At 43.1% G+C, this 25,380-nt stretch overlaps 1 protein-coding gene across 1 annotated transcript in view; it reads left to right on the top strand.

Annotated features, from left to right (window-relative positions):
- The first annotated feature begins 4,718 nt into the window (after positions 1-4,718).
- ABLIM1 (actin binding LIM protein 1) overlaps positions 4,719-25,380 on the top strand; it is a 195,187-nt gene continuing 174,525 nt past the window's right edge. The window contains exon 1 of the mRNA XM_061372763.1: positions 4,719-4,823. Coding sequence (XP_061228747.1) covers positions 4,811-4,823 — 13 coding nt within the window. The 5' untranslated portion in view covers positions 4,719-4,810. The remainder of the gene's footprint in view (positions 4,824-25,380) is intronic.

Genomic DNA, 25,380 nt, shown 5'->3' with positions numbered 1-25,380 from the left:
AGTGTGGATAATCCTGGCTCACTGGGAGGAGTAACTTCCACCTGCAAGTTGAAGGTGAGGAAAAGCAGGGTCTCAGGTCTTGGCAGTGTTGGTGAAGCAGCTCTGCCGACATAGGCTCCCAAATACCATCTGTCTGGTCTGACAGCTGTGCTTCACCTTTGTCTCTCTGCTGATGCTCATCACATGTCTCACTGCAGAGAGACTGCCATGAACAGAGCCTTTTTCTATTGAGACTTCTTTGCCAAGTGGCTTCGGCTTCTGCATGCAGGGTTTTGGGTTTGCCTTTTTTGACAGTGTACTGGATGGTTTTGTTGTATTAAGTCTCTGTGGGTTTGTTTGCAGATTTAGCCCTTGTGTTTATGGTCTCTCTGGTCACCAAACCCCAACTTTCTGCTCACCACTTGATGAATGAGAACAAGATAAGTAGTTGTGGAGAGGGTGCCTTTAGCATTAGGGGGTTGGGACACCTCCTGTATGAAGGCAGGTTGAGAAGGTTGGGGCTGTTCAGCCTGGAGAAGAGAAGGCTGCGTGGAGACCTCATAGCAGCCTTCCAGTATCTGAAGGGGGGCATATAGGGATGGTGGGGAGGGACTCTTCATTAGGGACTGCAGTGACAGGACAAGGGGTAACGGGTTAAGCCTTAAACAGGGGAAGTTTAGATTGGATATAAGGACGATGTTCTTTACTGTGAGGGTGGTGAGGCACTGGAATGGGTTGCCCAGGGAAGCTGTGAATGCTCCATCCCTGGCAGTGTTCAAGGCCAGGTTGGACAGAGCCTTGGGTGACATGGTTTAGTGTGAGGTGTCCCTGCCCATGGCAGGGGGCTTGGAACTGAATGATCTTAAGGTCCTTTCCAACCCTAACTATTCTATGATTCTATGATTCTATTTCCCCAAGAACTGATGCTAAAAATATCAATAGTTTCATTCCTCTTTTTGAGGGTGTGGGGAGAGGGAAAGGAGAAGGGGCTATAGCAACTGGTACCAGCAGATTGTTGGGAAGCCAAAGGATGAAACTTGCAGTGCTGTATTACACATACATCGCATATTACAATATTACACATCTGACATTAGGTGTCTGAGTTGTGGTCCAAAAGCTAGTGAAAAGCAAAGGGAGAGATTCTCACCCACATTGCTGTGTGGATCATGAGTGGGGCAATGTATTTGCTGTAAGAGTTCAGTAACAATTCCTGTTTTCCCATTTCAATCTTAGAGGTTAGCTGGACATGATAATCCTTCTATGAATCTTTTGTTTGTCTAAACCCAGTTTACTTAGTGGAAGGAAAACTGGCTTTTCTTCAGAACATTCACACAGTGGCCAAGTGACAGCGAGGTATGCTGCACAGGGAATACAGTCCGTTATTCAGGATACTTTGAAGATGCAGGTTCTGTTCTTTGCTCTTGACATAGATTTTGGACAACATATTTAGCTCCTGAAGGGCATTTTTAGGCATCTGAGACTACTAACAGGGGATTTGAAAACAGCTGTTTTTTGGTGAAATATATTAAGCTGTTTGAGCATCTCCAAAAAATCCCGAGGTGCCTGTTTGTATCTCTTAAAGCCAACATGTTGACCCTAGTGGATCTTTTTATACTGATTTGAGTTAGAAGCCTAGGCTGTCTGTACAGTCAATAGGAAAATGTAGGAGGTGGGATCCTGTTTCCCAGCTGACTAATTCAGAAGCCTCAGGTAGATGCCTGAAATAAAACAATGTCAATCAGTGCTCCTTAATGGACTTCTAAAGTAGTCAGGAAATGTCTCAGTCAATCAAATCGCTCAACAGCTTGCTGCTGCTCAAAAGGATCATTGCTTTTCCCTCTAATGGTTCCCCCTCACCTCTTCCTTGCTGTGTAGTTCTGCATCACCGTCTGTCAGCTCCAGTGTTTATCTGAGCTATTTGTTCCTTTCTCTATCCTCCTGTATCCTTACCTGGCAGAAAATGAACCCAGTGCATGAAAGTGAACAATTCATAGAATCCTCATACTCACAGAATCCCAAGGGTTGGAAGGGACCTCAAGAGATCATCTGGTCCAACCCCCCTGCAAGAGCAGGGTAACCTAGAGTACATCACACAGGAACTTCAGGGAATACCAGGTTGGAAGGGACCTCAAGGATCATCTGGCCCCATCTTTCTGGGCAAAGCAGATACCCCAGCACCCTGACCAGTCAAATCTTAAACATATCCAGTGTTGGGCAATCCACCCCTTCCCTGGGGAGGTTATTCCAATGGCTGATTGGTCTCATTGCAAAAACTCTTCTTGTCAAGTTGGACTCTCACCAGGAATATGTTGTGCTCATTACCCCTCATCTTTTCCATGTGACTTCTTTGCTAACTAATGAGCTAAGGTAGTTCTCTGGGGAATCAGACCAGTGGTGATGGTGCTGCAGTGAGGGAAGCAGGAGCAGATGGGTTGGAGTAAGACAAGAGGATGCACATAGGTGAGTATGTGAGCATACCTTTAGAAGCAGCAGTGAACTCCTGGATTGGCTTCTCTGACTCAAAATATTTAAGTACCTGAAGTCTTCATTTGTAAAACAGTAATAATGGTCTCTTACTTCTTCTCTGTACCTCGCTTTCCCATCCTCTTCAGCTTCCTTCCATATTCCATAGAGACTGTCAGGATCTGGGACAGCAGCTACAGGAGCTGATTCAGCTATACACATGCAGATTGCTTGGCTGGTACTTGTGGCTAATGAAGACATGCCCTCCAGAACTGGTAACCATTGAGCTGCCACTGCAGCTTTTCTACTTCATTTTGTATCCTGTTCTTGAGTGCTAATTGCTACAAAACTCATAGGGATGTAGAATTCTTTCTGAATTACACCTTTTAGTTAACCTGAATAGAAAATCTTCATATCCAAATGTTAAAATCTTGGTAGGGAGTTGATGGGCAGACAGGAAAATGAAACTTTATCGGCCTCAGTTCCTCCTGAAACCCAACTAAAAAGCTCCTTTTAACAAATGAGTGCTGTATCTGATCCATTTTAGCATTCTCTTCCTTAGAGACTTTATATGGTGAATGGAATAAACTCTGTTCTATAGAAACCCAAGTTACAAATGCCTTTCCCTTCCTACTTCCTAGCAGTATAAAGAAAGGAAGTTCTTCATTAAAAAGCTAATTTCTACATGTTCCTGAACCTTCTTTTTAAAGCCATCTATTAAGTATCACACAGGTGAACCCTTGATAGTGCTAGTCAGAAACTCACCAAAGGAAGTGCCTAGGAAATGACTCAATTAACAATACAAAATGCTGTCATACTGCATTGACTGAGGAAAACCTCAGCTCATTTGCACAAGAAGGAAAACTTGAGTTGCTTCCAAGTGGAAAGTTCTGCTCATTTCAGAAAAGGAGACAGAGAAAGGAACTGTTTTTCAAGTGGATGTCAGCTCACCCATAATAATGGCATAGGACTTTGGAAGGAGAAGAACAGATGTATTTAATTCCTGCTGCAGGGCTCAGGAACATTTGCAGTGGGCAAGACAACAGAATGTCCATCACAAGGAGTATGATTGAATTGAGGTGTGGGGACACTGCAAATAGTGCCGGGTATGACTGAAGTCACTGCTGTATATGAGCATGAACCCAGACTGAGACAAACAGATTCAGGTTTTGTGCATCTATCACCCAATGAGAAGGTGTGTGTGTGCTGAATGTTCTGCTGCTGCTTCCATGCTTGTGCGTGGAAGTGCACATGCTTTACACATGTGCACTCCCGACTTGGTTGGTGTGATGGGGAAGCACTGCCTGAGGGTTGCTGTGACAGAGCCAAAGCACTGGCTGGGCTGTGCTTTCCAACAGTGGGAATGTGGGATATGTCTGTTGTTAGTGTCCATTTCTGCTGGTGGACGCGTTGTGATGAATTATTCACTGCCTCTCTTAGATAGAAAGATTTTGGTAATTGTTTGGGGTTTCTTTAATGGAAAAAGTGTGTAGGCTTCTTGCTTGTATGAAGACAACTAGTATATGGTAGAGCACAGTGGAGGAGTGTGATTCAGCCTCTCCTGTCATTTAGCTTACATGCTGGCTTCTCACTGAGCACAACAGATCGTGCTTTTCTTTGGTTCCTGGTTGCCCATTCTGAAATCAATAGGAGTCTGTGCTTATGTTTCAATTTCATTATTCTGATGTGGTCATCTAACCTGTTATTCTTGACAAACTAGACTGTGTTTTGCTTAACTCTTGCCAGCATCTAATAAACCGGTGGCACAGGGCTTTTCTTTTGAATATGGCTTGGGACTACTTGGTGTTATTAGACCCGAGGCCAGGCTACCTTGGGGAGGGGTGGTCACTAGGCACTGATCTTGTTCTCCAGTTGGCTGCTTGAGGTGCCAGGAGGCAGCGGAGCGCCCTTTGCAGTATGTTAATGCCAACATCGTTTTGCGGGCAGCGTTGCTATAATGTTTATTATACTATTTACATACAGATACGCAGGTGCAGAGCTCGGAGGGCGAATCTCACGTTGTGCCGCAGACCCGCGTCAGGCCATAACCGAGCAGCGCTTTCGGTGCCTGCGTTGGAGCACTCGGCCACCCAGCGCTCGCAGGAGCAGAGGGACCAGCGCTGCTCCTTCCCTATTGCAGCCGCTGTGCCTCTCCCGCAGCGCCCCGCCGTGCGGGGGGGACGCGGTCCCGCCTCCCCTCCTCTCCCCACACGCACCGCAGGGAGGCCCCGGCGCCGCCCCGCACCGCGGCGGGCGGGCGGGAGGAGGGAGCGAGCCGGCGGCGGGACCCGCCCGGCCCAGCCCAGCCCAGCGCCGCCGCCCCCCGCACCGGCCGCCGCAGCCCGGCGGCTCCGCGCCCGGCTGAGCCATGTCCGCCAGAGGTGGGTCCCTGCCGCGGCGCTGCCAGCGGCTGCGCTGACCTTGCGCCTTGCCATGGTGCAGTGCCCGCACGCTGCGCCGGAGCGGAGGTTGCGCGGGCGATTTCGGAGCGGGGAGCGGGTTGGGGGGGAGGCGAAGAGATTTTGTCGGTCCGGTTGTGCGGGTCGGAGCGGGGCACCGGACCGCAGAGCATCCTGAGGGGTCGGGCACCCGAGCGAGAGGCTTGCGGACCCCGCTTCGCCTTCACGCAGCGCCCGCGGGCGGTGGCTTGCTGCCTGCCGAGCGGTGATGGAGCGTGTGTGTCTGCAGAGGAGGGAATATGGTGGTGAGGGTGGGCTTAGGGTCAGGGCTCGGTGGCTGGTGGTGCTGAGGAGCTGGTTCTGATGCGTCTGCCGAGCGCGGGGCGGCATCGGGCTCGTCCTGGCGCTTGTAACGCGAGTGCTGCTGACAGGGTGTGGTGACTAATCCAGGGCTCAGATTATACCTCTGGTGGACGTTTGGTTCTGGCTTGAAATGAACACTTTGAAGTTTTACTGCGAATTTGCGTTTGTTTTAATAATGGCCTCAGTTTGAATAGCCTTTGTCCTTTGCATGCGTTTGTGCAGAGATTCGGGCTGTGTTTGGTGATGCTGGGCTGGAGGTGAACAGCTCAGCCTCATCCACTGCAGACCCTGCCTTGTCTCAAACATCCAGTGTGAGAAACTGAGGCAGGCGTGGTCCAAAGACTGGTGCTTTAGTGTTTCTGTTATAATTAGCATCAATTAGAGTGCTGGAGACATAAAGTTGAGCATTTTCTGAACGTTCTCCTAACAGAGCAGAAATACTTGTGAGCACCTCCTGAGGAAAGATTACCTTCACAGAAATGACAGGTAAAACCACTCCCTGCTTCCCTCTGAACTGAAAAATACTTTGTCAAAATTATGTATTACAAATTAACAACTCCCTCCATGTAGGGATACATATTATTTGTTCATCCCTTTATTTCTCTGCATCTTGATACATTAAATACTGCTCAGAATGGGCAAGCTTTTTCATTAGCTTGGGTTCCCGTTGATGTCCAAATGAGCTTCATGCACATGGGAGGCATCGTGTAGCTGCTGAAAGGTTGTCAGTGTTTTGTGGCTATGACCATATTCCTAAGGCATCACACCCATTTTAGATATAAATAATAAATGGTGTTAGAGCAGCATAATTCTCTGTGACACAGTAGAATTCTTGCTTTAGGAAGAAATGGACTGTATCGGTCTCCAAAGAATCCATTTCTGGAAGAACACTAAGTGTATGAGCTTCAGCACCGTGCTAAGGCTGCATTAGTGGGGAAAACCAAGCAAAGCTTCATAACATAGATTAGATTTATTGTCTTCAAAGGGGTATCTGGATTTGGGGAATTGACAGAAAAACTCCTCAATTTCAGCTCCACAGATGATCCCCCAAAAGCGAACCGTACAGAATGGAAAGCCAGGGAACATTTCCACTGGCCATATTCCCTTTTCCTCCCCCCACCATCCCTCTTTCCTATTCATCTGCACGGCACATGATGTTTGATGCCTGCTTGATTCTGCTGGAGAGCTGCCTGGAGAGGAAGGGTGAATTCTTTCTCAGCCTCTCCTGTGCCATCTAGTTTATTCACAGTAATTAATTGGAGAGAGAGTCCATAGGACTTTGGGGAAGTAGTGAATAAGATTCATAAAAGAGATTAAGATATTAATCTCTTTCCATATCTGCTTTTCAATTTTAACAAATGGACTTAGGTGGAAAATAAGTTTGTCTGTGCCAGTAAATAGAGTTATTTGGTACTGATCAAAGGCTGTTTGTGTGTAAAGCAGCATAGACCACTGTTGCCATTTTAAACACCACTGCTCTTAAAATCATACATATGAACTTACTTTGGCACACTGACGTGGTATGATAGGTCTTAATGAGGTTCCTCATGAGAATGTAGCTCATGTGAGTCTTTAAGGGATTAGGGCTTTGTTCAAATGTTAGATAGGGCCCTTTTGCTTCATGAAAGCACACTGAACATTACCTCATGCATATGCAGTCTCATTAAAAGCATAGTATCCTTGGGGTTTGCAAGCTCAGCAAATATTGATTGTTAATATTTTATGTTGTGTTAGCTGTCCAAAAGGTGATCATTGTTATTCTGAATGCATCAGGCACCTGGAGCTGTCTGCTTGCTGACTGTATACCAAGCATAGCAAGAATAGCAAAAGAGTTAAACATTCACCTGTGCCGTTTTTATTACTAAACTGCAGGAGATATTCCAGGGATAGCAAAAAACATCGTGGTGTTATCCGTGTTCAATCTGTGCAGCTCTCTATTCATCTCTTTTGCTCCAGGAGGCAGCATGCTCTAGTGAACTGACTGCAGTGTATGACAGAAGAAACTCCTGAAATGCAGTGGTTCCTCTGTACTTTTGGAACTGTTCCTTTTTACTCTTCTGCTCTAGCTCCTGAAACTACCCATATAGTCATTGACGTTATAAGTAAGTCAATACAGAAAGTGTAACTAATAAGACAAATCTATGTAAGATTGCCTGAAACGGAACTCTGGATGAAGAGTTGTATGCTTCCCTATTTGCACAATGGAAATAATGGTAGCTAACTTATCCACCTGTGCTTTAAGATGAATTTTCTGAAACATCCCTTTATTTTCTTGCACCCTTCACAGACTAGGCTGTTGCGATCCCTCACACCTGGCCCTCACGTCTTGCTGTTATGAAAAGAAAGCATAAGGTCTCTTAACATCCGTCTGCCGCTGTCCTCAGAGTAGAGCTCCAGCAGATGTTCTGACCAAATGCCAGGTGAAGCAGCACAGACGAGTATTCCCAGCAGCTTGAGCAAATAATCGTCTTGGAAATCGGGTGAACTGGGAGCTGAGATGAGCTTTGAAAATCCCCTTTCACTTCCCTTTCAAGTTGGAGTCCTTCCCAGGGCACTCTCACGACCTGCTCTGCAGCCTGTTGGGATCAGGGGAGAGCTGCCATTGACGTCAGCTTTGCAGTTTGTGAAGGGCTTCAGCATCTACTTTAAGCTGTCGTTTAGTGCTTGCTGTTAGGACTCACACATGACTGAATTTGGGTGTTGGAGGAAGCCTTGTAGATTGTAGCTTACCTAAGGGCTTGTTTGCAAGGAGCTGTAAATTCTCTGGATGAAAGACATTTTTCTAAAGCCAAGTATAACTGTGACCTACTTGTGCATGTTCTCAAACTGCTTAAAAACTGTCAAAACTGCTTGCTATCAGGAAGGTCTAAGTTAATGGAAAAATGGCTATTTTTAACTGTTATAATCTGCAGTTGTGCTAGAGCAAACAGGCACAAATGGGAGTGTTTGATATGGTCAAATACAAAGATCTTTGCCAAATATTTTTGTCTGAATGTTGAAAGAATTAGCAGAAGCTGTATTTAGGTCAGTAGACAACTACTTCAGGAAAACAAAGGCTTATAAAATAGGTTTATCAACACTAGTGTCTTTTCAGCCTTTTTTTGGTGCCATAGCTGAGTTTTGACAAGGCCAGTGTTAAAGAAATACTATCACTGTCTAATATTAACAGGTTGCACTGCGCTACTCTGATGCTGCTAATGTGGGCATTGCAGAGAGGGTAACTGCATTTTTAGCCCCTCAGTAGTTGAAGTACTAAGCTTGTTTAGCTTAAGGATTTGTTATATACTACGATCCTTGTCTTTTCCTATTTGATTTTCTAACCAACGTAGATCAAACACTTCTCATTTTAGATAGACAAATCATTGTAACAGTGGTGGGAGTGAGGTTTTTGTCCTCAGTTCACAGGTGAGACAAGAACTGAAATGAGTTTTTTCTTTTCCCTGAGTCTCAAAGCCGGGTCAGAACAGAGGAATTTCCACTGCCTTGGCCTCTTCTCGGGCTCCTCATTTATTCTTACACAAATTGCTAATAGATTTCCAACAGAAGGTGATAAACTTCAGCTAATTACGCTTTTCTCTAGTGGCAGCTCTTTCTGCATCCCCACTGTGCACATTGTTTGCTTGATCCGTCTCCCAGGTGTGAGATAACTTTTTTTGTGACAAAGTTGCAGATTTTTGACTGAGAAATTTAAACACTGAACCTTGAGTTCCTACCTGTTCCAGCAATAACCTTTTCCATTTCCAAACCCTCTTGTCCTACTCAGAGAGCTGTAGACATGGCTGCTGTTGCTGGCAGCAACGGTTCTGATTGAGGTCTCTGCTGACTGGTTTAAAAACTTGCTGCTGGGAGGTTCTGGTCAGTATTTTACTACGGGCTGTGATTTTCACAGTAATAAAGCTCCTATCTAAAGGAAGCACCCACTTAAGAGAGTACGATATTGTCTGCCATACACTTTCTGGAAACTGTTGCTGTGTTTTTCTACTTACAATCATAGAATAGTTAGGGTTAGAAAGGACCTTAAGATCATCAAGTTCCAGCCCCCCTGCCATGGGCAGGGACACCTCACACTAAACCGTATCACCCAAGGCTCTGTCCAACCTGGCCTTGAACACTGCCAGGGATGGAGCATTCACAACCTCTCTGGGCAACCCATTCCAGTGCCTCACCACCCTAACAGGAAAGAATTTCCTCCTTATATCCAATCTAAACTTCCCCTGTTTTAACCCATTACCCCTTGTCTTATCACTACAGTCCCTAATGAAGAGTCCCTCCCTAGCATCCCTATAGGCCCCCTTCAGATACTGGAAGGCTGCTATGAGGTCTCCACGCAGCCTTCTCTTCTCCAGGCTGAACAGCCCCAACTTTCTCAGCCTATCTTCATATGGGAGGTGCTCCAGTCCCCTGATCATTCTCGTGGCCTCCTCTGGACTTGTTCCAACAGTTCCATGTCCTTTTTATGTTGAGGACACCAGAACTGCACACAGTACTCCAGGTGAGGTCTCACGAGAGCAGAGTAAAGGGGCAGGATATGTATTTCTACATGTGTTTTTCTACAGGGGTATTTCCTTCAGACACATGATAATGTTCCTAATTTGTGGTGTGACCAGCAGGTGGCTATCACTGAATGCTCTTAGGGCAAGCAACATGGAGAATGGGGCAGTGAGAGCTGGCTGGATATTTCCTTAATATTAGAAGTAGAGAATTTTAGCATGTTCAGTAGTTAATTATTACAGCTTCACTGCTCCCAGTCCTAGTGATTTCCACCATTTTCCTTGGGATAATGCTCCGTAGCCCAAAGGAGCACGCTCTTGGCAGGGCTCAGTGCTCTGCAGTGTTACCTGGGGCAGAGCTGTGTGTGTGGTCATGCCGACACAGCTGTTTCCCACTTGGAATACCTGTGCTGTGCGGGATTTGGAACTGGCTCTGAAGGTTTTTCTCTCCACAGCTTTTGTCCTGAATTCCTTCTAATTTCATACTGTTACTTAATCCTAGCTGCATTTTCCATTTATTTCTTCCAAATACATATAATGACTTAACATATTTTTTGTCTCTAGTTACTAGTTTTAGGGCTTGAACTTCAACTTAGTGGCTCAGAATCAGCACCTAGATTGTCACTGCAAGCTGTACTTGCCTCTACATGAGAATCAGCAGCTTCAGCTGAATCTTTAGGCCTGATAGAGCTTCTCTTTTGATGGGGAGAAGGAATATCTTACTGACTTAAGCAGTAGTATCTCTTAAGCTGCTCCTGTTTTACCTCTTCTCCCATCTTCTGCTTTTCCCTCAACAAAGCTCAGTCTGTGCTGTTTAAATTTTGTGATTAATGAAAATTAGTCCTGAATGCATGGAAAGAATTGCACAGACTAATGGCAACAACAAGAGGAAATTGGAACAATGAGGTAGAATCTATTTTAGATGCATGGCTTTGAAAGGAATTGCACAGAAGGAAAATAAGCATCAGCTTATGGATTGAAAAGCCAGCACAATTGCTTTGAGTGAAGAACACCAGAGCCTCATGGGCTTTGCAGTCTCTGAAAACAATCTTTTGGGGATTTCTGTCTTTTTCCTTTTTTTTTTTTTTTTCCCTCCCCTCTTCTAATAGGTTTGAGTTGAATATTTTGAATTATTTTTAATCTAATTTGTTAGTAACTGAAGATGAAAATCACACATGATTAGTTCATGTGACTGGTGTAGTATTGCTTAGTTTTGCAGCATAAAGGCAGTGGAAAGCAGATGTGGATCTCTAAGTTCTGACATCAGCAAGAAGCCCGTAGCTTTTTTATTGCATACAGTTTAGGCTACAATGTCCTTATAGTTAGATGCTGTTCTTAGAATCATAGAATCAGCCAGGTTGGAAAAGACCTTAAAGACCATCCAGTCCAACCATTACCCCAGCACTGCCAAGACCACCACTAAGCCATGTCACTGAGGGCCTCATCTACATGGTTTGTGAACACTTCCAGGGACCATGATTCCAACACTGTTCCAATGCCTCATCACCCTTTTGGTGAAGAAATTGTTCTTAATATCCAATCTAAACCCTATCACTTGTTACCTGGGAGAAGAAACTGACCCCCACCTCACTACAACCTCTTTTCTTTTTCTTCATTAAAACCCAAAGAAAATTCCCAGATATTATACAGTAGTATCAGAGAAAAGTCACTGAGACACACATTTTCTTAAATGCTCAGCCCTCGCTATGACATGTTTTCAGAAAGAACTTCAGTTTTAGAAGCTCAAACCCAAGTAAGAGACCCAGTCCTGCAAACGTTACTGTGCATTGCACTCAGTGTTTTTACCAGTCCCATATGTTATATAGGGAAATCCTTAATTTGTAAACAAGGTTTGACCAGACTTGCTTCAGCAGGTTACACCTTCGATAGGGTTGTCTTACATTGTCCTTTTCCCACTTGTAAGCCAGAATCAGCACTTTCATGGCTCTGCTCCATGTAAACCATGAAAAATGGCCATGTCCACCATGCAGTGCCTCCTGTTTACACACATTTATATGAGACTTAAACTCAATGTGGAGCTGACTATGTAGAGCTTTAGTGAGAGCTGAATATGAGCTACCTGTCTGAGTACCTGCCCAGTTTCTTTGGTGGATTTTATAGCCTGGATTGACTTCTGTGCTGTTTTGAACAGTTTCTTGCAGCCAGCTTGGAGTTACTTCCCCGTGGCTAGAAAAGATTGCATGCACTTTATGTTTGAGGAAAACTGTAACTCTGTCCATCTGAGCTCTACATTTTGAAATGGAAGGAGGATCTGCTGTCATCACTGTAGAAAAGACTGATGTGTAAAGAAGCGCGATGAGCCAGAGTGTTTGTGGCACCAATATATCCTTTGCCTTCAAAGAGGAGGTGCTGGGGTTTTCCTGCTGTGCTGGTAGGATCACAGTGAGAGATTCCCAGGAGATGCCTGATCTGTGCAGCTGGCACTGAGAGGTGCTCTGGACAGAAGCATGACATAGGAAACATCCAGAAGACAATGTTCTCAAAGGTGAGGCAAAAGGTACTATACGCAGTTTCAGCTTAGAGGGTAGTGCAAAAAAAACCAGTCCAAGCCAGTCAGTGTATTGGGAGGTTCTGGCTCCCTGAAGCCTTTAGACTTTGTTTAGCTCTTTTTGGAGCAGGCTGTAAAGTGCAGTATGTGTTGCTGTTCATTGATGAAGCCAGTGATGTCTTTTTCTATTTCATGTTCATAGACATTTTTCTTGGTTACTTACTGGGCTGGTGCTTAGCAGTGACCCTGTTGGAGACAGGTCAGAGAAGTGAGTGGTCTTACCACAGTGGACATTACAAGGATGGCATGATAAGAACTGGTTTACTGCTTCCTTACTAAGAAATATTTTACTCTTTTCTAAATGACAAAACAGAGAGAGGCACATTAAAATCCAAAGTGTGAAGCTGAAACAGTTTCTGTAAGTTTAGTGTTTATCATTCCCTTTTGCTACACCTGGAACCTCAATCATTTCTAATGTGCTCTCATTTTAACTACTGTTTCCTCTGAAGTAACTCTTATCTCAGTTAAGGACTGCAGGATTTCACTCAAGGAAAGGGTTCTGCTTTAATTACTGTTATTGTAAAGCTGACGTTGTTTCTATCTCATCAGGCTTGTATGAGGTATCTTTGATCAACAGAGAAGTCAGCAAAGCTGCTGGTCAGATTAGTTTCCTTTAAACTAGTGATGAAAGCCATTGGTTTATTTTTTGGCATCGGAAAGTCTGAGAGACAACCAGGTTAGATAAGAGATGAAACCTAGTCAATAATAAAGGAACATAGCTAAGCGAGTGTAATAGCAGCTCTGAAAAACATGTTCCAGCCCTAAGTCCGTGACCCTACATACAGAAAACGCTAACCTGTTTATGCCGAAATATAGGTTGCTCCTTCTCTAATCAACATTTGTGGAAGAGCTGACTACATTAAGGACTGTGTAAGATGAATGAATTTCATAGAATAGGGTATAAAAGAAGAGATAGGTTCTGGACTTGCTTTTTCACTGCAGATAATATTAAATACTTTGTTCAGTGGAACAGGAATATATACTTGAGCCTATGGTCAATATAAGACGTGGAACTCAGTGGTTTTCTCTAAATGAAACCAAAAGGAGAAAAGCCTTTCTTTCTTGAATAAAAGCATATTTGAGTGAAGCACAGTCAAAGCACCTTTACAGTTAGGTTTAGTTGCAAAAGGAATTGTGTAGAATATTGTCCGTGGAGTAATATTCTATGCCTATTAATGAAAGTCAACATAATGTAAGTACAGTAATATTCTCTGTCAAGGCCTTTCTTCATCAGTGTTGGGAAGGTGTGTACATGCATGATCAGGCTGTGCTGAGGTGTGTGTGAATGACTCTGCTCCACAAAAGGCCATCTGCAGATGTGTAGAGTGGTTTATAATAAGCAGAGCTGTGACACCTATTAACCTGCACTAGAATTGTGCCCGGTTTTACTTCTTTAATCTTAGTTTCACCTGTTCTTATGAATATCCTCTGCATATGAATGTACATACATGAGACAGGATGACAACAGTTGTATCATTCTTTCTTTTATTGTCCTAGAGAGCCAATAAACCAATTAAATGATCATCAGACAATCCACTAAAAACCTGTGGCGTATGTAAATAAGAACAAAACTTACTTCAAGAAGGCAATATTACATAATCATGTGGTTAGCCCAAACTGTTTATTCTACTTTATGAGCTGGAGATAATCCCCCAAATTATCCGGTCCAGACTTTGATCTAAGGAAGCATAATAAAACTTTGATCACTGTTGAATTGGCAGCTGCTATAAAAAGCCTATGTCATACTTCTCTCTTAGTAACGCTAGCTAAATCCAAAGTAACTGGTAAAAGTATTTGATGATTGGAGCTTAGGGATGCTTTCTGACTTGACCTGAAGTAATCTCTGTCCAAAAATGTCTATAAATATTTTTTCTCTTATTTTCTGTTGCCAGATGTTTTCATACTTGAGATGAATGGCAAAAACGTGTTGTGTACTTAGATGTGCAGTGCACAGTTGGAGTCTGGTGTAGCAGAGAAAGAGGCTCTGGTTAACTGATAGTGTTCATACATACTATGATTGATTTGCAACACAATTCTGGTGACATTATATTGCTTCCTGTATGTCTGAAAATGTCATTTAAAATTTAAATATTTAAATGGCTAATGTCTATGACTATTACAGTTGCCACAAGGATACCATATTTCCTTCCAGGCTTGCAATGTGATGTATGTTTATATAGGAAACATCACTTGTGATGTTTTTTCCTTTACAGCTGGACAGTGGCAGTTTTTTTCATCATAAGTTGGGATTTCTGAAATTCCAGAACTGTATTGGTCAACAGAGCTCACAGTTGTGTAATTTCTTTGGTACTTCAGAATTTTTGCCCATAATACATTTGATAAGGAAATGGTGAAAACTTGGACTCAAATACAGTTTGGTTTTAGAATCTTTAATGTATCTTTTTACCTAGATACAACATAACCTCGGTCCCTAGGTAATGCAGGAGATTATTGCCTCATCCCTGGCAGTGTTCAAGGCCAGGTTTGACGGGGCTTGGAGCAACTTGCTCTCATGGAAGGTGTCCCTGTCTGTGGCAGGGGGCTGGAACTGGATGAGCTTTAAGGTCCCTTGCAACACAAACCAGTCTGGGATTCTGGCATTCTGTGATTTTTCGACTCTGTGTGGCAGGGGTGTTGAGAGGTCCCTGTAATGTTTGGTATAGTGTTTCAAGAGTGGAATGCCATGAAAGGGTTACATCTGGTTCTTCCTTCCACCAGCCCAGCATGGCACTGGGCATTCAGCTTGTTTGGTACAGTTTGTGGTGGTGCAGAAGTCCAGCAGGGCATGAGTCAACCCTCCCCTTTTTCACCCCTGGCAGTTTCAAGGCCAAGTTGGACAGGACCTTGGGTGGCATGGTCTAGTGTGAGGCATCCCTGCTCATAGCAGGGGGGTTGAAACTGTATGATCTTAAGGTCCTTTCCAACCCAAACTATTCTGTTATTCTATTATTCTTTTGCTTTGAGTTTCCCTGCTGCCTGGTTCCCTGCTTGTTGCAGATAACTGTAGGTCTAAAGTTTTCTTTAATAAAAGATGTTAATAAAAGGTCTTACGTTCTGGGCAGTAAATCTTGTTGAGTTAAGCATTCAGATTTGGGAGATTTTGTGGCTTTTTGCAATAGCAATTTCCCCTTTTTCTTTTGTCCTCTTGCGACACCATTTGTGTATACTAGGAGTTCTCATTTTACCTTTCTGCAAGGCATACAGACCAGTAGTAGAAGAGGCACTTTATTCCCTTTCCATTGTTGCCACTCTGTATTTATCAAAAGCAAAAGCATTCTGTGCCTGAAGGGGGATTAAGAACCCTACCATCTTACTATTTATGATGCTCAGGAGGTATTTTTAGTAAAGGTTGTTGTGCTGCTTCCCCAGGGAATGGCTGAGAGAGGGTAGGTCAGGAGAAGCCAGCTGAAACTGATGGGTGGAACTGTAGGGAAGGGGTAACCCCTTTGGTGGTTGTGTGCAAGTGTATAGATGTGTATGTGTACACATAAACATACTTGGATGCTGCTATATATATTTATATATATATAAAGAAACTTTAATTGCCTGTGCTTATTGCAGTCTTCTGAAAAAAGGGAGGAGATTAATTCATGCTCTGTTCCACACAATCCCTCTTCCTGAAATATTATTGGGATGGTTTTCCTATGATGCTCAGTTTCCATAGCTGAACCCTTCCTCCAGATGTGCCGGTCCAGCAAGATCCCAGTATGTTGATAAGACAGATTCTGACACAGTTTTCTAAGGAAGCAGGATCAAGATTGAGCTTTGTTCTGCCCTTGTTCAGTTTGCTTCCTACATCTTCCTCTGGAGACTGAGATGTCATGAGGGCAGTGGGTGAAGGAGATGGTGAGTAAGAGCTGCAGAGTGGAAGAGGAACGGGAAGAAGGGTCACTTAGAACGGAGAGCAAAAGAGACACATTCAAAGCAGAGTGAGACAAGAGAATGTGTGTGGAAATCCTTCTTCAAACTGGTACAGAGGTAGGACTGACACAGACCAGAACCAGCCCTGAACCTAAAAATGGTTAAAATAGATGGGGGTAGAGAACATTTGGAGGGTTACAGGAAGGAGCTGTGAGGTTCTGATGTCAAAAGCTCTTTGATTTCTTTGATTTTCTGGACACCCCAAGAAGCCCAGCAGTCAGTCAAGGGGAGCGTGTGCTGCAGTGACTGTCCCCACAGTTGCTGCAAATCCTGCTGTGATTTTTCTGAAGGGAGCAGAGGGAATTACTGGTTTGCAATCGCCTGAGGAAAAACTCTGAGCTGCCTAAAACCTCTGAACGCTTCACAGACTGATCTAGGAGCTGGTGCTCTGCCAGATCCTATTTTTAAGCAATTAGGTTTCTCTCCCAGCTTTATGAAGTTATGCTTCTCTAGCAATATCACACAAGCATAGGGCCTGGAAAGGCTGGGGGGAGCACGTGTGCAAGCATATGACTTTGGAAGGGAAAAACATGAAGCTAAGTTTGGTGCCATGTTTGCATAGCAAAGAGCTAATCTTAAGTGAGACTGAACAGCTCCAGCCTTGATGTGTTTCCATCCTGCTGAATTACACAGTCTGTGTTGCTGCTTAAAAGTAGAATTTGCTGTTTTCCTTAAATACTTAGTTCTTTTCTACAAATGCTTTCTTTGCACTGTAAGTTGATGTTTTAAACAGAAATATGAAGAGATTTCCTAGGGCACTTAGGAAGCCACATCAACTGGGGCATGTAAAGACACTAGAAAGCACAACGCCAACAGAATGTTAACTCACTGGGAATGGGTTAATTACGAGATCAGCTTCAATGTCCTTTTGATTTCTGACATGTGTAAAGAGCCCCACAGATGAAGCCAGACCTGATCAAAAGTGGTTTTGTGATGGTAACAAGTGGGTTTTTTATTTGCAAAATAGACTTCGTGTAAATGAAACTGAGAAGACAGAAAGAATAACTGGAAGAGAAAATGAAGTCCACGGGAATCACTGCTGCTGCCTAAACACTAATGATGCTGATAGCAGTTCCAAACTTAGTAAGTTTAGTCAGAATATATCTTCTTTCATGCTGGGGGCAGGAAAACTCAGATTGCTTAGGGTGTTCTCATTTTCTGATTTCCAGCAATAAATATTATACTAAAATTCTGGCCAATGGACCAGATAATAGTTACAGAGGCTGAGATTTTTCCAGGTTCTAGAATAAAAAAATGATGTTTTGACACCAATATGGGAGACCATTGCTCCATTTACAGTGCACTAAATGAGCATTTAGTGTGCCTGCTCGGACTTTCTTTTACGTGTTGAGTTCTCAGTGAAGCATTTGTTGATGTTTCTTCCCCAGACTTCAGTCCAGGGTGAGTATTCCCAGAAACAATCCTCATCCCAAACGGAAATAGTTCTTGACTACTATTAAGTTTCATTTTCTGCTCCATCCTCCTTAATTTCTGGAAGGCAGAATAACCCAGTAGGGAATCTTTAATTCAGCTTTTCATTCTGTCCAACATTATTTACCACTAATATCTATGAGTTCTGTAGGCATACTGCTCTTAAGATTAATAGTTCATCTCAGGAGTGCAAATGTTTTGCATCAAATTCATTTTCTACTAGGAAGTGGAAGTTAAATGCCTTTCTGAAATGGTTATTTTCCTGTTTTACATGTCTTGAAAATGTCAGGCGGTACTACTGGTTACACTTGAGCACAGTATTCTGCAGTATCAGAGGGTTAGGCAGACACAGCAATTTGATCTTCCCTAAGTGCTTCAGAAATAATCAGCATGCCTTTTATTTCTGATCTATTTCTTGCCTGAATGAACGTTCTGCAACTGCAGTGCTTATTTTATGGGCAAAGAATATATTAACAAAAAGTCTTTTTTGGTAGGAGAGCTCTTGGAGACCAAGCTATATTCTCTTGGGTTATATGAATCTAGAATAGCTGTGGAGGCCAGCAGAATGATTACAGATTTCTGCTAGTCAGAGAGATGAATTTGCCATCATGATGTGAAGCAGAGGAAGTCCCTGAGCACTGGAATGGTTGTAGAGACAGTTCACCCTGCCTTGAGGCAGGAAGATGCACACAGCTTTTCAAGTCCCTTTCACCATTGCCATTTTGTAGCTGTAGTGGTTTAACCCCAGCCAGCAACTCAGCCCCACACAGCCACTCGCTCACTCCCCTAGTAGTCAGACAGGAAAGAGAATAGGAAGAGTAAAAGTGAGAAAACTCCTGAGCTGAAATAAACACAGTTTAATAGGTGAAGTAAAAGAAGGAATTAACTCATCGCTTCCCATCACAGGTAGGTGTTCAGCCATCACCAGGACAGCAGGGCTCTGTAACACCTAATGGTTACTTGGGAAGACAAACGCCATCAATCCCAATGTCCCTCTTTTCCCCCAGTGTTATATGCTGACCATGATACCATGTGGTGTGGGATATCCCTTGGATCAGTTGGGATCAGCTTGTCCTGGATGTGTCCCCTCCCAGCTTCTTGTGTGCCCCCAGCCTGCTCGCTGGTGGGGCGAGGAGCAGAAAAGGCCTTGATTCTGTGCATGCACTACTCAGCGGGAAAAAATCTCTGTTACCAACACTGTTCTATCACAAATCCAAATCACAGCCCCATACCAGCTACTATGGAGAAAACTAACTCTATCCCAGCCCAGATCAGCACAGTAACTTAAAGGGTTCTCTGCTATGAGACATACAAGTTTATTCAGCCATGTTCGTCAGCCTGAACGCCCACTTTGGAGACTTCGTTATAAGAAGTTTTTTTGCTCTGAACAGAGCAGCACAGAGAGCCTCACCAATATATTGCTATTTAGAAATTTGGTTATTTAGAAATGTAATTGATACTGAAGATAGTTATGTTTGGCATGAATAAAAGAATGTTAATTTGTGTATAAAAGAATGTTAATTTGTGTATAAAAGAATGTTAATTGATTCATAAGCTTTATGAAGCTGAATAAGCATTCCCTCCATTTGAAACTATGAAAGTAGGCACCATGGTCTCTGGGGAATTGTTCATCCCAGCTGTTCCAGGAGTCTAGGCAAAATCTGTATTTCATCCACAATCTGCTTTATCTGATATAGGACATGGTAGATAACATGTGATCCTAGAAGGAAGGTGTGAAAATTACTTGTAGCTGTTTGTAGAGTGTTATGACTGATGTCAGATGTAGGTTAGTGCAGGGAAGAGAAGTTGTATGAAGCTGGAAATTGATCCTATTCTTAATGAGTTCCTGTTCTGTGTATTGATTAAAATATTGCTGTCCCTTCCTGCTCCGTTCCCTTTCTCCCTCTGGGCTAAACCCTGCAGTGAACGGAGTAGCTCTGCTGAATTCTCTTGCCATCCTGGCAACCATGTTGGAAAACTGCTGGAAACATTACAGATTGCATGTGCGTGTATATAGATGTTTTCATTCAGTTATTCATGATCAGCTGCTGCTGATCATGATTTCTGGGTTAGCAGAACTACAGGCAAGTACCCGTTTTGGTTTTGTCTAGTCCATAGTTTGCTTTCTAGCCATTCCTTATCTTCTCAAAAGAAAGCGCAATATCTGAATATAGTTGTTATCTAGGGGCATGGAGTTCTTACCCTTAATCTAGAGCATGGTGGCTTTCTGGCTTGGAGGACATAAACACTGCCAGCAGGATGAAAAGAGCTGAGATGTTGTTCAGTATCCAGTACCAGAGATATTTTCATGACCTTTGCATCCTTCCGTTACCTTTTACAAGGTGAACACCTCATAAAAGTGAGGTACAAAAGGGAAGACAACATGTTGCATTAAGTTTTCTCATACTGAATTCATGCTCCCTCTCCGATTTCTTCTGTAGCTTTTTTGTTATTTGTTGTTGTGATTTGTTTTTCTTTTAAGCAGAGATTTGGCAATCGCTGTTTTTCAATTTATTTGACGTTTGGCCATCTGGAGCTGAGCAGAGCTTTAGTCACACACATTAGCTGTGTGAAGTGGAGCAATGTAGGATCTAGGGACCAGATTCAACTCTGAAGTAAGCACAGTGGAATTAGCAAAGTTACGTTAGGACTGGACTGGATCTTTTTGGTGTCCGTTTGCTATGTGGATTACTGAGAACTTGCATCTTGATTCCTCAGCCCTGAGGGAGGTTGGTGTGAAGATGCCTGGGGTGCTTGGGGTAAACTGCTGGACAACTAAATGGAAACCAGTCAAATAATCTCCAGTACTTTGTTTCTATCCAGGTTATAACAAACAATACATATTTCTTTCTTGGTAATGCTCTGTAAGGCGTTTGGGACCTCCTAATGGCCCAGAGGTAGGGCTGACCGCCTATACTTTTAGGCTGCATTTATGGTATTATCTGATTCCCTAGATATCTCCACAAGCCCTTCATTGCTGTAGCTCTCTGTGCACTTTTCCAGAAGGGGTGGCTCCAAAAGCAGAAGAAAGTGAATACAGAGTTATTAGGTGATCAAATGATTTATTGCTGGTTTGTATATTGACTCCAATTGTCTGGGTACAGAGGATGATACTGGGTTCAGTGGACAAGTTCCCTTATGTAAAAGCATCTCTGTTTCCTTGAAAATCATGCCATCAACACCCTTCTGGGCAGAAGTGTATATTCCACAAACATTATTATTGTGATTCCACAAACACATTGAGATTTTGGTGTCCCCCTTCCTTCTGGGTCACGCAAACAGCCCATAACTGCTTTTCGTACCTTCCATAACAAGACAGTGATGGGCCTGTGTCTCCAATCTTTCTAACTAAAGAAGCTTGGGCTCTTCTCCCTTTCACTTTAGGAACCTGAACTTTGATATCAATTCTGTGTTACAGGTGTATCACCATGTGAGGAGGAATATTACTTTGAAGGCATATCCCCTCAAGCTGGCCTTGTTTTCTGTTAAGTAAGACCAGAAAGAGATTGTCATGGTTTCTTGAATACAGAACCTGGTTAGGAGACTGGAAATGACGCCAACCAAGTACAGGAGTGTGAAATATATTGTTGTTGCTGAAGTGCAGGTATGCAGGAATCAAAGCATTCTGCTGCTGCTGTGTACAGATCAGGGGTGTGATTTTAACTTGCCATATGACATGACATAACATCTTGAATTGAGATAGGTTGGGTAACAGTACAAGGGAAATCACAGAGGCTTGAGTTTTAGGAAAGAACCTGTATGTTTGGGTGAATAAACTGAGCTGAAATTCATATTACTCTGACTTAATTGTTGTTAGTTCCCAAGCTTCATAGGAGTTTGGGTATGGCTACTGCTGCCATGTTTGTACTTTTGAGGTGGTTTTAGGCAAGCCCCTGGAATTAATTTCAGAATTCCTCTATCCTTTTTGATTGCATTCTTGCAAATTTCTACCCAGTTTGCCTCCCAGCTTGTCAATGAGTTTTTTCTTCATGTGTGGCATAGCTGGGCAGAGTTAAAACCAATAGGATTATGAATGTATATAGCTGCAGGTGTTATCTTTATCTCATCAACATGTAGTCTAGGTAATACCTAGTAAATTCCTTTCCTGTTGGCCTTTGGCTTCTCTGCTGAAGACAACTGCTCACAAACAGCTGTGCAGGTCCATTTTACAAAGCTTTGAGGATTAATAATGTTAATGCACGATACAGTAGAGGAACTTCGCTAAATCAATGCTCCCTCATTTGGTGATCAGGCTCTTTAATAATTAAAATGATTGCCCAGAGTGGTTTTCTGCCTTTCCTGATGTTCAGAAGAGCAGTTCTAGACTTGACATGAAAGCTTCTATTATTGTGCAGTTGAGCTGAGGGCTGAGCCTAACCACTGCCATATGGGGGGGATCAGGAGCTGCAGAATAAACTCCTTTTCAAGTGCTCTGAGAAATCTTCAGGCAGGTTGTAGAAGCTGCTCTGCAAAATCACTTCACCTGTATTTACAAGATTACCAGATTTGGTATAGGAGAAATGGGTAAGAAGTGCAAACTATAGCCCACATAGAGAATCACTCTGTGGGAAAACATGCTTATGCTTGTGCTAGTGAAGTTCATTGTAAAGTATCCGGCTAGCAGGCATTCCTGAGACTTCCATGCACCATCATAAATTTCATTGCCAGAGGTCAGACTGGGTAATGGTGGATCCTTAAAATCAGTGAATCACGGAATGAAAACAATTTGAGACAGCAGTCATGGAACACATTTTGAGTGTGACCTCTCACCGTCAGTGCCATCAGCTGTCAGCTGGAAGTTGGGCTTTGAGTGAGATGTGTCATGCCAATCCAGTAAACACAACTGCCTCTTAAGGACGTGGGACAAAAGAGGTGGCTCAGGGCCTTGTCTGGCTGTACTTACTCTCATGGTCTAAACTTAGACTGGAGTTTGTGGTGTGAAGTGGCCTGCATCACTTAGATTACTGTGATTTTATTTGAGAAACGTTTATTACTTGGTTCTGTCCACCTCCTAAGTGAGCCTGAATCTGTGGTTTACTAAGCAAGAATGTAATTTAAAATAGTTGGGTCTTTAGAGCAAGTTGTTGTTAGTAAGTTTAATGAGATTCAGAGCACTACGATGGGGATGTTCTGTCTGTAAGTGTAACCACTGATGTCATCCAGAGCTGACCCAAGTTCTGCAATGCTCCACTGCTAACTCAGACTTCACTCAAGGCCACAGCTTCTCTCCTACTCTGTGATTCAGCATAATACCGGGTGTGAGTGATTAGTATGATCTATGATGGCAGGTGCAGGTCATGATATAGGGAAGGATATATAAGATGAGGCTGGTATGTCCAAGGGGGTTAGAAAGCACAGATGATTGCATAACCTAGTAATGCTGTGCTGTTCCTCCTATGCCATCTACTCCAGCATGCTAAACAATGTCTCCCATTACCTAATCCAGAGATGTGCTGCGTCATTTGTGCAAGAAGAACGTTAATGATATTTGAAATAGGCTTAAGTAGGATTTAAGTGTCATGCAGATGTGGGCTAATCCTTTGCATGGGGTTGTAGTCAGCTTTTTAGGCAAACACATAGTTAGTCTTTTTGCTAAAATGTAGATCAAAAATCAACAGTTTTGAATTACAAACCCAAGTTCTTTTAAGTGCACTTGGTAGCCTAGGGAATGTCACAGTATCTCTGACACATTGTCCTGGAAAGATATAGCGGACATTTACCACTGTGTTTCATGATGCAAATCTATTTCTAGGTAGGTGTCATATGATGGGAGGGGAAAAGAGGCAAGTTGTACTTTTTGTTTCTTTGCACATTGTAAGTTAAAAGACAAAATAAAGGTTTCCAGCTTTACTGCTTTCAAAAAAAATATCAATAGGAAAATCTCTGTAAATGGATTTTTTGCTCTTACCCACCCAGTTATAAATTGATATACCAGATGATCAACTTGGAGGGAAAAACCTACCAGTTAACTTACAACCAGAGGCTTGTATTGAGGCTGCACCAGGGAGGAAAATAGAGCAGGTTTTAAGCTGTGTTTGGATGACCTTCAAAGCCCATCTGTGGATTTCTTTTTAGCTTCAAGTTTCAAATGTCAGCCCCAAGTAGATCATCGCACCAGAAACACTTAGGCAATAAAAGATCAAGGATGTCCTCTCTTTGCATTTGTTTTAGAGGAGAGGGAGCTGTGTTGCCTCATTAGAAACTGCTGCCTGCGCGTAGGAGGCATTGGGGAACCTTGCACATAGGGTTGACACATTGATCAATGGTGAAAATGGGAGTATCTCCACTAGGTAGAACAAAAACATTAAAAATCCACTATGTTAGTATATTGCAACATACTGCTTCAGTCTGGTGTTTTGGGTTGTATGCAATGAGGCATGATTATCCATGGCTGAGAGCTGTAAAGATTAAGAGTGTGGAAGATTTGGAGTGTGGGTGAACAGAGCCAAAACAATACTAGGGTATAGGTAAGTAAATTTAGTCAGCCTTATGATCTCTTGCCTCCTTGAGCTACATTGTTTACCAACAAATCCAAAAGGCAGGCTCAAGGGAGAACTCTGCCCTCATCTCCCATTTTAGCTGTTCACTTGCCTCTTGTGCTTCCATTTCTTGCATGAAAGAAATGGAGATAAAGGGGAAATATAAGCTAGGCACTGTTATTTTAGAAGCAAAACCTTAGGTCAGAGATTCCTCTCAGCCAGGATGGTCCTTGAGTCCAGTAAAACCATACTGAGCCTTAGCTGCCTCCAAGAGGCATTTGGCAGAACTGAAGGGTTGCTCAGAGCACTAAGAAGCTGCTCAGAAGTCCTGCAGAAGCTTCAGAGCTTTAATTGTTACCAGTGATGTCATTCAAGCCTGATTCCCACTGGAACTTCCTTGGTGTTAATTATGGTCCTGAGGATGATAACTTGGCAAATGCAGCTGCAGCATTGCTGTTGCATCAGTTAATTAATCAGGATGGATTGAAGATGTGTTTCTTTACTCTCATTATAAACAGCCATATAGAAACAGAAAGGTTTTGATGACTGGAACTCCCTTTTCAGACATGTTACAGTGTGAGGACTGTGGGATCATAATCCCAGTGTGCAGTTGTCATACGTTCATGTTTTCAAAGGCATGGTGGTGCTTCTTCCCAAAAGAGAAATACAAAGCACATCAAACTACAAAGGCAACTGATCTTTGACTCTTCGGATCAGCTGTAAGAAAAAGCTGTATGAGTGAGTGAAACCAGCTTGAATAATTTTGTCTTAATAACTTTCAGATTTGAAGGAGACAGATCATATTAGGAATAAAGGGAAGAAACTCAGGTATGGCTTTTGGAATAGTTTGTGTGCTCTGCTGATGCTGATTTCATTGTAGTGTTACTAGTTTTTCCTTAGTGACACTTGCTGATCTGCTGCTTGAAGCAATGCAAACATCTGAAGCATATCAGAGGATTCCCTAGCAAACCTCGGCTGTTAGCATGTGGCCTGTGAAGTGACCTCTGTCAGTTCACCCCTGCAATGATCTGACCGTCTTTATCTGGTCCTGTTAAGCACAAGGAATATTTATGGAATTTATTGTCTGAAGTGCAAGCTGTAGCATCTGAATGTTACTGCAGCTCAACTTGGAAGCTAATGAGATGACATGTATTTACATTGCTGAACTGGGTCACTCTTTCTCTTTGTGAGATTTGATTCTGAACAGAGCAGAAGTAGCCCTTTTGTAACATCATTATTTGGCGATCGAGGCAGATAAAGCCTCAAGCTGCTTTGTGTAATGTGCC

This window comes from Neopsephotus bourkii, unplaced genomic scaffold, assembly GCF_033783945.1.
Source record: "Neopsephotus bourkii isolate Nb327-2 ecotype Australia unplaced genomic scaffold, CSIRO-AGI_Nbou_v1 NB_1615, whole genome shotgun sequence".
In the NCBI taxonomy this organism is placed as follows: Eukaryota; Metazoa; Chordata; class Aves; order Psittaciformes; family Psittacidae; genus Neopsephotus; species Neopsephotus bourkii.
The sequence above is the reverse complement of the archived record's forward strand: the minus strand, read 5'-3'. Positions and strand labels throughout refer to the sequence as shown.